Source organism: Ornithorhynchus anatinus, chromosome 5 (assembly GCF_004115215.2).
Source record: "Ornithorhynchus anatinus isolate Pmale09 chromosome 5, mOrnAna1.pri.v4, whole genome shotgun sequence".
Taxonomy (NCBI): Eukaryota; Metazoa; Chordata; class Mammalia; order Monotremata; family Ornithorhynchidae; genus Ornithorhynchus; species Ornithorhynchus anatinus.
Genome location: NC_041732.1, coordinates 41458920 through 41474127, shown reverse-complemented (window position 1 = coordinate 41474127; position 15208 = coordinate 41458920). Strand labels below are relative to the sequence as shown.

The following is a 15208-nucleotide window of genomic DNA, read 5'->3' as shown; positions in this document are numbered from 1 at the left end:
AATTAAACACAATAGAGTTGGTACACTTTGCACCTTTTGCATAATATAATTAGCATGGTCTGGCATGAGGCAGGTGTCAGGGGAGGTGAGGCTTCAAGCACCTGGCTCACTCCCTTCATGTCTTGGTATCAGGAGAAGGGTGTTAAAATTAATACTCAGTTAATGTTGGACTGTCCAAAAAACAAATAAATGGATTTTGGAGCCAATTAAACCAAAGTGGTTTTTGGAAGGCCAGAAGACTTGACTTAGAGTATTTTAGGCACGTAATTCTCTGGAGGAGATACTAATGCTAGGAAAAGTCCAGGGAAATCGTGGATGAGGCAGACCAGCAGCTAGGTGGATAGAAACCACACAACAACGATAATGGAAGAACCATTAGAAAGGTTGTGGATTATGGCAGAGGACAGGACGTTCTGGAGAAAGTATATCCACGAAGTCGCTAAGAATCGGAAATGGCTCGATGGCACATAATAATAATAACATTGGAAATTCATTCCCAAGCCCAGCTGTGCTTATAGGTATTAATGGTTAATTCATGTCCTTCTCTACTGCTCTTTTGTCCCATCCCATAGGTAGGCAAGAAGGAGTAGTATGGCGATCACTCAGAGGAGTAGTGTTGTTATAGATATAGCTCAAACTATCTTTTGCCCTGAACCTTGTTTAAGTGTTGCAGACCATCTTTGCTTTTTGATTCAGTTGTGCTTTCCTTCATCGATCAATCAATCATATTTATTGAGTTCTTAGTGTGTGCAGAGCACTGCAGTAAGCGCTTGGGAGAGTACAGTATAACAGAGTTGATACACACATTCCATGCTCACAACAGGTTTACAGTCTAGAGAGGGAGAGAGACATTAATATAAATAAATTACAGATATATACATAGTGCTGTGTAACTGAGGGAGGGGTGAATAAAGAGGGCAAGTCCAAGCACAAGAGCAACATTTCCGATAGCCAGTGTTTCTGCAGTGTCACAATATCTCTAGCTTTGCTCCCTTTTAATCAATCGATATAATTTATTCAGCACCTACCATGTGCAGAACACTCAATTCCAATGGTTGTCGATGAACATCAGACAGAAACTTCTCACCATTAGACACTCAGTAAGCGCCCCCTTTCTAGCCTCTCTCCTCTCCCTTTACCACCCAGGCCACAGGCTTCAACTCTGTACCAATTTACTTACTATGTCTCAATCTCGTCTCTCTAGACAATGGAAGACAATGGACCACTTGCTCACATCCTTCCTCCTGTCTGGAACCACCCTCCCCCACCCCTTCCCTTCTTCATATCTGACAGACCACCACTCTTTCCAATTTTAAAGCCCTACTAAAATCATATCTCCTCTAGGAAGCCTTCCCTGACCAGTCCCTCATCTATCCACCCTATTGCCCCTCCCTTCTAATATAACTTATGCACTTGGGTTCATATCCCTTAAGCACTGTGATTGATACTCACCATGCCCTTACAGCACTTATATATGGATCCTTTTACGCTCCTTCCCCTATCCGTATTTTTTTAATGTCTCTCTTCCCTACTAGATTGTAAATGCCTCAAGGGAAGGGATCATGCCTACCAACTCTATTGTACTCATCAGTAACCCTTAGTTTAATCCTCCGCACAAAGTAAGTACTCAATAAATGCCACTGACTGAATGGGAGAGTAAAATTAAGTAAGAGGCAAAGGTGTTGCCCTCAGAGGGTTTTATTCTTATCTTTCCTATGAGAACTGCCTCACTATTCCCTTAGCCTGACTGTCCCTCTCCTTTTTCCTCATTCTGTAACTTTTCCCCCTATGGTTGAACTGGAATTTGTCATCTATGCTTGAGATTCCTTTCATGAATCATGGCAGTCCACTATGAATTTTGAAACCCTTCTTTGGAAAATGTTAGCTTAGTAGTCTGGGTTGGTATGCAGGGTCCCAGAATCCTCTTCTGATCTGCAGAAACTAGCTGTCACACAGCTTGTCTATAGTTTTCTCTCTCCTGGAGTGAAATGACTGTGACTATGACTGTAAAAAGGGTGCTCTAGGTGGGTAATTTCAATCATGAATTATTAGCTAGCATGATGTATATTAAAGGGGATTTTATGAAGTAGAGTATCTTTCTAAACTTAATGAACCATTTAGAGATTCCTCAAAGAGAGCAGGAACTCCCCAGATTCAGCACAAAGGTTATAGTCACATTTAGGGCTTCCTTAAGCAAATAATTATCCTTGTTAATTTTTGTTTCCTGGTTTTCCTGACAAAAATAGTGATAGGTAGTTTCTTACTGATTGATGTAAATAGTGGAACTAAGTTGGTGCTTTATTAACTGTCTTTAAAACAGTAGTGTTAACAATTTCTTTTCTATCCTGAAGTAACAGTAAGTTGCTAAAACAAAGAAATATTGCACTGAAAAGCTTGGAATACTGTACAAGCAGCAAATGCATAGGAAAGACTGTGTGTGTATATGTGCATGAGTGGCAGGATGGTGAAGGAGGGTTGAGATTTGTGTCTAGTGAGAGAAAGAGAATTGATAGAGATGTGAGTGTGACAGAGAAATAAAGCTAGAAGGAGCCACCAGTCTATTTTTTATAGTCTTCACTGCTGGATTGCATCTAACACCAAACCCTGCCAGATAATTAGATGTCAATCCTATTTCTAAAGTTTTTCTCAAAAGGAGGTTTCCCCATCTTTCTCAGCAAGCTATCACAGTATTCAATAGCCTTACCATCAGGAATTTTTTTCCTGATGTTAAATATATATGCCCCATCAATTCGTTCATTCAGTGGTAAGGTGTGAGCTCCTTGTGAAGGAACATAAGTACCAACTCGGTTATATTGTACTCTCCCAAGAACTTAGTACAGTACTCTGTACTCAGTAAGTGCTCAGTTAATACAGTTGATTGGTTTTGGGCACTGAATGTCTACCAACTCTACTGTGTTGTTCTCTCCCAAATACTTAGTACAGTGCTCGGCATATAGTAAGTGTTCAGTAAATAACATTGATTAATTAATTGGTATTTATTGAGCACTTTCTGTGTGCAAAGTATGTTGTTAGACACTGGGGAAGTATACAATAAAGGGGGCCCTTAGGGAGCTCATTGTCTGAAGTGGGGGCTGGGAAATTGGTGATGGCACATGAGGAAGGACGTACTACATGAAGACAAAACCGCATAACACAAAGGCAAAAATGAACACAATAAGAGCACTAGAACATTGAGGTTAAGGGAGCCATTGATAAGCTTCCCAGTACCAACATGGTGTAGACAACCAAAGTCTTCCTAACATTCCTGTATTTGTGATGGCCCGCCGCTAAATCCTTCTGGACCTTTCTCACAGAGAGAAGGCCAAGAGCAAAGCCTGGATAATGCAGATGGAGTGCAGCCAAGGTTTCCAGAGGACTTGCTCCATGGCCTGATGGGATAATGACCAAGGGCACACACTTGTTTTGTTTTTAGAGAACAGCTTAGACACCATCTTTCCTGTATTAAACCATCATCTGATTGAAGACTTGGAAGGTTACGTACCCTTTAGCTTTCTCTGAAGTTCCAAATAGTTTAACCTTTGAGAGAGAGAAGAATCAGGAGAAAGAGGATGGAAAACGATGAGAGAGCTTTGGGAAGAAAGATTAGCTTATCTTGTTATGTTTGCAGCAAATTATTAACAGTGTGGAATTTCTTTCTATTTGATGAAATCACTATGCCATCCAATAGATAATGAAAGGGGAATACTGCTAGTAGTCACAATAAGTTAAAGGTCTTGGGATTCCGTTACAGAAGAAGAGGTTCTGACAACAGTATTGTTCTGAAATATAGTCCTATAGAAAGTAAGCTTGCTATGGGCAGGGAACATATATGCTAATTCTCTAATTCTAAGCACTCCCCCAAGTGCTTAGTACAGTGCTCTGTACTTAGTAAGCACTCAGTAAATACCATCGATTGCAATAGTAAATATTTGTCCAAGCTTCTCTTTGTGCAGCCCTTCAGCCAATGAACCATCCTTCTCACCTCAGAGATAGTGAATGCAGTTAGCTAAAATAAATCAGTTCTACTTACTCTTCTTGTGTGAGCCATTACTCACCATAAGCAAGTAGAAGATCGACTAACTGCCTTAACCAGAACCATAAATGACAAAGGGTACATTGTATTTTTAAGATGCCCTCTGATAAGCTAGAGTGGAGATTCAGGGTGCATCTCAAAATTGAGAAACTGAATCATGTATCATTTAACAGGGTTCCATTTTAAGTGGGACATTACAGACAATATCCGGAACTCTGTCTTGGAAACAACTGTGTGTTGGAGGTTTCCAGATTTTACACCCCAGTCACTTTTATTTTCCCCTCATCAGCCAAAGGGAAATCTCCAAGTAGAACTGCAGAATAGGTGGGACAGCTCAATGATGTAAAGTTGTTCTGAGATTTAGGAGCAGTGGAGTTCTTTCTCTGATCCACTGTGGAGTCTGGAATAATCCATATCTCAATTTCTTCATCTATAAAAAAGGAAGCCCATTAAAGGGAAATCCTGAAAGCCCTAGGTAAATATAAATTCCAACCACTACTGTTCACAATGGGCCCAAGCATTCTTTCAGCTCAGGGGAGATGAGCTGTCAGAAGTCTCATAACAGTGCTTACGTGGATTTAAGGATGTGGGGAAGAGGAAGATCTTATGCAATGTTCTTCAGTGAGGTGTGTGACAGGGCAGTCATAGTGGCATTTGTGGGCAGGCCTGGAATGGCGTGTCAGGCATGTGCTCCCAGATATTCTGTCACCCCATAGGAAAACCCCAATACACAGTCTTTCCCAGAACAGAGTCCTGGATCTGCCTGCTGGAATATTCCACCTGAAACCTTCAGAAAATCTCCCCATTAGATTACCTTATCAGAGATCAAGGAGGCAGGAGTTGAAAGAGGTCTCCCTTTGAAGCCCAATTCCACTTGTAATGAAGAATCAGGCAGTCAATTGTATTTATTGAGTGCTTACTATATGCAGAGCACCATACTAAGCATTTGGGAGACTATGCTACCACAGAGTTGGTAGACCAAGTCTCTGTCCATAACGCAAGGATGGAGGAAAGTTGCTTTCTCTTCTGCTGTTCCCAAAAGGTGCTTTGTTGTGACCTTGGGCACTACTTACAGTAGAATTGCACTCAACTATAATAATGACATACATTATGCCATGTGCTCCTGGGAGCAGAAATTAACAAAACATGTATCTCCTCTGATCTGATTTGGCTTCACTGGGAAATAATAATGATGTTGGTATTTGTTAAGCACTTACAATGTGCCGAGCACTGTTCTAAGTGCTGTGGTAGATACAGGGTAATCAGGTTGTCCCACAAGAGGCTCACAGTCTTAATCCCCATTTTTTACAGATGAGGTAACTGAGGCACTGAGAAGTTAAGTGACTTGTCCAAAGTCACACAGCTGACAGGTGGCGGAGCCAGGATGAGAACCCATGACCTCTGATTCCTAAGCCCGTGCTCTTTCCACTGAACCATGTAAAAGAACCTAGGTAGCACAGGGAGAGGCAGCATAGCTATGTCCAGCTAAATGAATCTACCCAATAATAATAATAATAGTAATAGTGATAATTATAGTACTTGTTAAGCACTTACTTTGTGCCAAGCACTCTTCTAAGCACTGGAATGGATACAAGCTAATCAAGGTTGGACACAATCCCTGTCACATGAGTCTCATACTCTTAATTCCCATTTTACAGATGAGGTAAATGAGGCATAGAGAAATGAAGTAACTTGCCCAAGGACTCACAGAAGACAAGTGACAGAGCTGGGATTAGAACCCAGGTCCTTCTGACTCCCAGGCCCATGCATTATCCACTAAGTCACACTGTTTCTTTACCCAATGTATTGAATTTTTTTTCCAGACAATGGGAAATCTGTAAAGTGGAAACTTGGAAATGATCAAGAAGTCTGGGTCTGGGTAATGGGTGAACATCAACTGGATAAACCTTATGATGTGATCTGTGATGAAATCATTGCCGAGCGAGCCCGACAGCAAGCACAGAAGGAAGCAGAAGAACTCAGGTATGAAAAATCCCATCCTCCACTAAAAGAATTGTTTGTGTTTCAGCTTCCTTGTTCTGAAAAGTGTCAGGATCTTTTTTTTCCCCCATTGTTGGCAGAAGATAGTCCCTGCCATTACCCATAACTGGCAAAGGCAGGACTGTTTTAGTTTCAGTGCTGATGCTGAAACACAGTGTTCCCCCACCCGCAATTTTAGAATTGAAGGCAGTTAGTTTTGATTGAAGTTTTGCACTAATGCCTTAAGCTGATGACTGTTGTTCATTTCCTCATGAGCACATGCCAATTCCATCACATCCAACCACGTTAGAGCCTCAGTAGAGGCCAATAATTAAACAAACAAGTGGTTGAATCTGGAAGATTGAGTCAAGCATGGAGTTAAGTAGACTAAAACGTTCAGAGACCTGCTATCCCTCCTGAGGATGTTAGCTAGAATCCTCAATAGCCCTTCCCCCAGTTACCCAACAGCAAGTGAGGCCCATGGTTGTTCTTTTCTTTCCTTTTTTGGTATTAAGTACTATGTGTCACACACCATACTAAGTACTAGGAAAGATACAAAATAATTAGGTCAGACACAGTCCCTGTCCCACTTGAGGCTCCTAGCGTAAGGAGGAGGGAGAGTAGGTATTGAATCACCATTTTACAAATGAGGTAACTGGATCAGAGAAGTTGTGACTTGCCCAAGATCACCCAATAGGCAAGTAACAGAGCTGGGATTAGAACCCCGCTCCGTACTCCCAGGCCTGTGGTCTTTCCATTAGGTCACATTGGTCAAGCATGAAGCAGAACACGTTCAAGTCCCCAGTGACCAACCCCCTCCCCATTTTCTGACTGGAGAGATTCATTGTCTAAGCAAAACTGAGATTATTGCCTGGGTCCATCTGCAGACCCTCTTTCTGTAGCCTCCATGTCCTGCAGCCAGGCCTACAGTCTTATGGCCTATGGTTCATGTGAGCCCTGCCCAGAAAGCAGTACTATCTATGTCAGTCACTTCCCTTCCTACTCATACAGTCTACTGAGAAGGCTTAACATGCTCTTGTATGTTACATATGCTTGGCACAACCATGCAAATGAGCCTCTTTTGACTTAAAAATCATCATCGTTATCTCTGTGCCTTGTTCAGTCATCAGAGTGAAGCCACAAGCTCAGCTCAATGGGGGCAGTGGTGTTCTTATTTGGTTCTGACCATTTCTGGTGGTCACTACTGATGGTGGTTCAGCAAACCATTGACCTAGCACCTTGATGTTCTGTTCATCATCCAACACCACTGTTTCTAGTTATTGAGTTGCCTTAAGAATGCAAGCCCTCGACCTAATAGGCCTCAACAGTAACCCTTTCATTCCCAACATTGGGCTCCATCTGTGAACTTTGAGGAAAGTCATCAAATCGAACCTCTTTTACAAGTGCAATAAATTTTTGAATAGATTAAAGGAAAAGCAACTGTCAGTCTTAATCACATCCTCTTTGAAATCTACCAAATGTCAACGAGCTGACCTATGGGCATAGTTGGCCCAGCTATACTTGGGTTCACTTCATTCCCTGCAGATCCCCAAAGGTGCAGCGTGATGGGGCCAATAATAGTGTTGGTATTTGTTAAGCGCTTACTACGTGCAGAGCACTGTTCTAAGCGTTGGGCTAGATACAGGGGAATGAGGTTGTCCCACGAGAGGCTCACAGTCTTCATCCCCATTTTACAGATGAGGGAACTGAGGCACAGAGAAGTGAAGTGACTTGCCCACAGTCACACAGCTGCCATGGGGCAGAGTCGGGTTTCGAACCCATGACCTCTGACTCCCAAGCCCAGGCTCTTTCCACTGAGCCACGCTGCTTCAAAGTAATGTGCATGATATCAGCGAGCAAGGTCTTTATTTCATAGTCCTCTTAGAATGCTGCAGCAGAATCTTCTTTTAAGGATCAAAATTATCCTTCTATGGAAGCGTGGGGCTGAACTGTAGAAAACCTAGAGGGAAATCATTGTATGCGTCCTTGGGTTTGTGTGGAAGGGGAGGTGGTTGCTCATCCCCTCCGGATCAAACAGAAACTCCTTACCACTGGCTTTAAAACAGTCATTCATCTCTCTCCTTCCTAACTTACTGCCCTGATCTCCTATTAATAGCACTGCCTGCACACTTCACTCTTCCAGCACCAGCTCACTCACTGTGCCCCAGTCTCATCTATCTCACCATCAACTCCTTTGCCACGTCCTCCCTCTCACCTCAGGTATGGCAGACCACCACTGTCCCCAGTTTCAAATCAATCAATCAATCAATGGCATTTATTAAGTTCTTACTATGTGCAGAGCACTGTACTAAGTGCTTGGGAGAGTACAATACAAGAAAATTAGCAGACACGTTCCCTGCTACAGTCTAGAAGAGGAGACATATTAATATGAAAGCCTTATCAAAGCCTTATTAAAATAATATCTCTCCCAAGAGGCCTTCCCCGATTTAGTCGTCTTCCCTGGCTCCCTCTCACTTGTGCATCACCTATGCACTTGGATCTGTACCTTTTAAGCACTTGACATTCACCCCACTCTCAACTCCACAGCACTATGTTCAGGAAATACATCTACCAACTCTGTTGTACTCTCCCAAGCACTTAGTACAATGTTCTGTACACAGTAAATGCTCAGTGATTATCACTGATTGATTTGCTGGAAGGCCAGCAGCTGTAAGTTCCTTGCAATTAGGTTGTGATGCTGTAAGTATCTTTAATGATTTGCTAACAGCTACAGAGCTGTGCCATGAAGCATGCTATGGCCAAAAAATGCTTTTCATAAAGCTGTACCCCCCAAATAAACAGAACATCTATTTATGGTATGTGCTGGAGCATAGTGACATCCATCCGAATATTTAGGGAAGGATCGTCTAACATCTCTAACTCTCCCTCCCAACATCACTCACTTTTCTTCTAGTAATCCATTATGGACTGTTTCCCTTGAATTTATTGATATTTTCTGCCTGCAGAGCTTCTTTTGGGTCTGAGTGAATGCCATATGCTTACTGTGTGAACAAATGTTTCCTTTACTTTGTTTAGAATTGACAACACTCCATCTGCATTGGATGTTCTCTCATCCACCCCTTTGGATGGATTTAGTAGAAAAGAATTTTGTGTTCACTAGATTTATACTCTTCATAATTTTGTATAAACTCATTCAATAGTATTTATTGAGCGCTTACTATGTGCAGAGCACTGTACTAAGCGCTTGGAATGAACAAGTCGGCAACAGATGAGATGGTCTCTGCCGTTTGACGGGCTTACAGTCTAATCGGGGGAGACGGACAGACAAGAACAATGGCAATAAATAGAGTCAAGGGGAAGAACATCTCATAAAAACAATGGCACTAAATAGAATCAAGGCAATGTACAATTCATTAACAAAATAAATAGGGTAATGGAAATATATACAGTTGAGCGGACGAGTACAGTGCTGAGGGGATGGGAAGGGAGAGGGGGAGCAGCAGAGGGAAAGGGGGAAAAGAGGGTTTAGCTGCGGAGAGGTGAAGGGGGGCTGGTAGAGGGAGTAGAGGGAGAAGAGGAGCTCAGTCTGGGAAGGCCTCTTGGAGGAGGTGAGTTTTAAGCAGGGTTTTGAAGAGGGGAAGAGAATCAGTTTGGCGGAGGTGAGGAGGGAGGGCGTTCCAGGACCACGGGAGGATGTGGCCCAGGGGTCGACGGCGGAATAGGCGAGACCGAGGGACGGTGAGGAGGTGGGCGGCGGAGGAGTGGAGCGTGCGGGGTGGGTGGTAGAAAGAGAGAAGGGAGGAGAGGTAGGAAGGGGCAAGGTGATGTAGAGCCTTGAAGCCTAGAGTGAGGAGTTTTTGTTTGGAGCGGAGGTTGATAGGCAACCACTGGAGTTGTTTAAGAAGGGGAGTGACATGCCCAGATCGTTTCTGCAGGAAGATGAGCCGGGCACCGGAGTGAAGAATAGACTGGAGTGGGGCGAGAGAGGAGGAAGGGAGGTCAGAGAGAAGGCTGACACAGTAGTCTAGCCGGGATATAACGAGAGTCCGTAGCAGCAAGGTAGCCGTTTGGGTGGAGAGGAAAGGGCGGATCTTGGCAATATTGTAAAGGTGAAACCGGCAGGTCTTGGTAACGGATAGGATGTGTGGGGTGAACGAGAGAGACGAGTCAAGGATGACACCGAGATTGCAGGCCTGAGAGACGGGAAGGATGGTCGTGCCATCCACGGTGATAGAGAAGTCGGGGAGAGGACCGGGCTTGGGAGGGAAGATGAGGAGCTCAGTCTTGCTCATGGTGAGTTTTAGGTGGCGGGCCGACATCCAGGTGGAGACGTCCCGGAGGCAGGAGGAGATGCAGGCCTGAAGGGAGGGGGAGAGGACAGGGGCGGAGATGTAGATCTGTGTGTCATCTGCATAGAGATGGTAGTCAAAGCCGTGAGAGCGAATGAGTTCACCGAGGGAGTGAGTGTAAATGGAGAACAGAAGAGGGCCGAGAACTGACCCTTGAGGAACTCCAACAGTTAAAGGATGGGAGGGGGAGGAGGCGCCAGCGAAGGAGACCGAGAATGACCGGCCAGAGAGGTAAGAGGAGAACCAGGAGAGGACTGAGTCCGTGAAGCCAAGGTGAGATAAGGTATGGAGGAGGAGGGGATGGTCGACAGTGTCAAAGGCATTACTGAAGTAAGCAGACAATAGTAGGTTACCATACAAATGAGGGTTTTTTGTCAAAGAAGTGGAACGTAAGGTACAAGATTAATGCAATTTTCTGCAGTTTAGAAGCAAGTGGAAGAAAATTTTTGGTTTTAGCGTATGTTGTCTAGAGTCTCTGCCTTACTTACTAAACTAGTTTTAGAAACATATATGACCTCTTACTGCCACTTTTGGTACACTTTTGAGGAAGAAACCAAATGAAACGTTTCTCTGAAACATTTCATTAATAACAATAATAATAATATATGTTAAGTGCCAAGCACTGTACTAATTGCTGGGGTAGATACAAGATAGCCAGGTCCCACATGGGGCTCACAGCCTAAGAACGAGGGAGAACAGCTATTAAATCCCCATTCTGTAGGTGAGGGAACTGAAGCACAGAGAAGTTAACTGACCTGACCAAGGTCACAGAGCAGGCAAGTGGCAGAGCTGGGATTAGAACCCAGGCCTCCTGACTCCCAGGCCTGTGCACTTTCCACTTTACCATCTTATCATAGAGCATGACATTTCATTATTGGAGAGCTATCATTCTACTAATGCTGACCATTTCTGAGGGTTGGAAAAGGGGTGTCCACCCATTGAGCACTACAAAATTCCAAGTTAAATAGTTATTTGTTTATTCTTGGTGCTTGTGCAAGTGCCTAGACTCAGATGCATGAAGAAATAAATCACGTGACATATTGTGGACCTGTGAACAAGCTCACTGTGCAACTATGATAATCGAGTCTTTTGAGACCCTGACTGGTAGCATATTTCTACATGTTCGTGAAAGTATTGGTGGATGCAGAGGTTAGAGGTGAATGCTTTCTGAGGCCTAGAACCTGGAAGGTGCCAGTTTCCCTGGGCAGGCTACAAGATGTAAGGCTCCAACCCTCCTGAGGCCTATTGCCCGCTCTCCTCTTGCCATGTTGACCCACTCCCTCCTCAGTTGTGGGTGGGAGATAAGAAGAGATTCTGGGAGGTTGTAGCCCAGTACTGAAGGAGTGGCAACCCTTGAGCACAGGTCCTTTGATTTTTCTAGGAGTAAACTAGTGTCTGGTCCTAAGGGGGATTTTATTTTCCTATGATATTCTTTAAGAACTTTCTGTATGCCAAGCACTGTTCTAAGCACTGGTGTAGAAAGAGGTTAATCAGGGCAGACATGGTCCATTTCTGACATGGGACTCACAATGTAATCAGGAGGGAGAACAGATATTGAATCTACATTTTTCAGTTGAGGAAACTGATGTTCAGAGAACTTAAATGAATTCCCTGAGGTAACACAACAGGCAAGTGGTGGAGCTGAGATTAGAACCCAGGTCCTCTGCTTCCAGGCTCATACTGTTTCCACTAGGCTATGCCGCTTCCCAGTGTGGCCTTTCTGAGAGAACTCCAAATACAGTGGGTAAGGGGTGGGTACAGGTAATACTATTCAATCAATTGTATTTATTATGTGCTTACTGTGTGCAGAGTGGAAAGAGCACGGGCTTGGGAGTTCGAGGTCATGTGTTTGAATTCCGGCTCTGCCACTTGTCAGCTGTGTGACTGTGGGCAAGTCACTTAATTTCTCTGTGCCCCAGTTCCCTCATCTGTAAAATGGGGATTAAGATTGTGAGCCTCACGTGGGACAACCTGATTACTCTGTATCTACCCCAGCGCTTAGAACAGTGCTCTGCACATAGTAAGTGCTTAACAAATACCAACATTATTATTATTATTTTAAGTACAGTACAATAGAGTTGGTAGACACAATCCCTGCTCTCAAGCTGCTTGCAGTTGTATTAGAGGAATGTTTCTGGGAGCAAACCTGGGTCTCACCTGGTACTTGATTCAGGCAAATGCAGACTTCAGTTTTTGAAGAGCCTTGCAAGTAGAATGAAGGATAATCTAGGGTATATCTGTTTTATGTCTTTTCAGAAAAGCTCAAGGAAAGGAATTGACCAACACTTCTGAAACGCAGTCTCTGCATTCTGATCTATCAACAGCGAGCCATTGGGAGACCCAAAATGTTGACGAAAGAGCTGCAGATGAAAAAAAATCAGGGCAAGAAGCTAAGGAGGCTGCAACAGTTAAAGAAGAGAGAACACAGGTAAATGCTTGAGTTTTGCGAATCTCCGCTAGGGCTATGAATCAGGAGAGGAAAATTCAGAAGAAAACTGGATGAGCAGAGCCTGGGCTTTATCATACTTTACCCATCCTGGAAAACATCTCCCGAAGTCTGAGAGTTATTTCACTTCATTTTCTTGAATTCAGCTCATTCCCAGCTCTGAGTTAGAACCCACTCAGGGGACTTGGGTTCTAATTCTGGCTCTGGCTCTTGTCTGCTGTGTAAGCTTGTTGTAGGCAGGGAATGTGTCTGTTCATTGTTAGAGTGTATCCTCTCAAGCGCTTAGTACAGTGCTCTGCACCCAGTAAGTGCTCAGTAAATGTGATTGACTGAGTCTCCTTGGGCAAGTCACTTTTCTTCTCTGTGCCTCAGTTCCCTCATCTGCAAAATGAGGATTCAAAACCGGTTCTTCCTCCTACTTAGACTGTGAGTTCCATGTAGGATCTGATTATCTTGTATCTATGATTAGCCCAATGCTTAGTGCAGTTCTTGGCCCATATTAACCACTTAACAAATACTATTGTTATTAGATTATTAGTAGCATTATCTAATAGGAAAAGCAGTCTGGTTCCAAATGTTTCAGTAAGTGCTATAAAATAGTTTCAGAAATAGAGTTTCAGTGTCCTCGGGGTTTTAAAGCTCTAAAGCTTTCATTTCAACCACCCCACCATATATGCTGACTTTAAAGATTTAGAGTTTGCTGTATTAAATCTTACATTTTAAATTTGAAGTCTCCAAATATTAGCTGATCAATTTTCCTTTTCAGTTGGAATTTATTCCTTGGTGTTCACAAACACTGATTGTTCGAAGTGTGAGGATAGGTGTTATTTTTTCATGCCTGCTTGCATTTTGCTCAAGAGACAAAGACTGCTTTTCATTTCAAATGTTTGAGAAATTAGAATTTGAAAATCAGCTTGATGTTTGTACTCTGGAAATATTTATAGAAATTGATTTTTTCTTGACATTTAAAAAAATGATTGAACTAAAGTCCATGTTTATTATGGAGGCCTGTCAGCCTTGGTGAATGCCATAAGTGGAAAAAAAAAATGTGTTTTGATAGCTCCGCATTTTATGTGGTCATTTTTACTTTGTACATTGGCAAGCCTATGGTACAGTAGTGCTTCAGGAAACAGAAATAGATAAAAGAGATAAAAATGAAAATTGGTCCCAGGCCAAGTTGGGAACATGACCATAAACCCATGGTTATAAACAGTTCCAGCCCTAGTTGGATGGAAAAACATCTTTTAATAACTTCCTTCTCATATTCCAAACTTCTGTCCCTGAGTCAGATTTTGCAGAATGCTACATAAATTCAAAACCAAAATCTTTCTCAGAGAGATTTACTTTTTAGTTTTAAGGTTGAAGTTGACCCTGGAAAAGAGCAGAGGAGCCCAGTGAAAAAAGGTTATGCAAAGAGATATGAACAATTTAAAGTACAACGCTAAATTATTTAGGGAAAAGGGTGAGAAGAGCCTGGTAGAGAATTGAAAATGAAGTTTGGATTATAGGGACATAGATTCCATCTAAACTAGGATAAGTGAAAAGCAACATGAGAGAGTACATTGCCTCACACTCGGTACCCCAGCCCATGTCATATTTAGAGAAGCTGGATGACCTAGTCAATCAGTCGGTCATATTTACTGAGCACTTGGGCAGAGCACTGTACTAAGCCCTTGGGAGAGTCCAAAATAACAATAAACAAACACATTCCCTGCCCAGTGGATAGAGCATTAGAAGTCGGAAGAACCTGGGTTCTAATCCCAGCTCTGACATTTGTCTGCTCTGTGACCTTGGGCAAGTCACTTTACCTCTCCATGCCTCAGTTACCTCATCAGTAAAATGGGGATTAAGACTGTGAGCCCCACGTGGGTTAGGGACTGTGTCCAACCTAATAGTTTGTATCTACCCCAGTGCTTAGTATGGTACCTGATATATAGGTAGCGCTTAACATGTCATTGAAAAAAAATTTTTAATATACAAAATTTCCTCAAGACACAACATAACATTGGTGCCCAGCTGGATCTTAGGAGTTCATTTCAGACCCCAGGAACTGGTGACATAGTTCCGTATATGCAGGCATCCAACATCTTAGTTCCGTTACTGCTGCCCACTTGAGACCAAAATTTCCAACAGACCAGCCACTCAGATTCAAAGGTCAGTCAGTTAGTCATCAGATTTACAACATAATTGAATACTGAAAGCTGCATCTTATCACAAAGTGTTGCATATTGGGACCGATTTTCTCAATAGAAACAATGTTACACATATTGTAATAAAGGGGAGATTGGTACCTGGTTTCTGTTTTTACTAGCAAAATTGCCTAGGATTGTGTTTTTTTATGTTGGGCTTTTTATGGTATTTACCAAAGTTACTCAAAATTTGTGAATGATAAATGAGCAGTGTAATTACTGTACTGTCTTCATGTTGTATACAACATTC

At 42.8% G+C, this 15208-nt stretch overlaps 1 protein-coding gene across 4 annotated transcripts in view; it reads left to right on the top strand.

The window, feature by feature from the left end:
• SH2D4A (SH2 domain containing 4A) overlaps positions 1 to 15208 on the top strand; it is a 72418-nt gene that overhangs the window by 19274 nt on the left and 37936 nt on the right. For all 4 annotated transcript variants that reach the window (XM_029066726.2, XM_007664491.3, XM_029066727.2 and 1 more), the window contains 2 exons: positions 5857 to 6016; positions 12580 to 12751. In XM_029066726.2, the coding sequence (XP_028922559.1) occupies positions 5857 to 6016; positions 12580 to 12751 (332 nt within the window). The remainder of the gene's footprint in view (positions 1 to 5856; positions 6017 to 12579; positions 12752 to 15208) is intronic.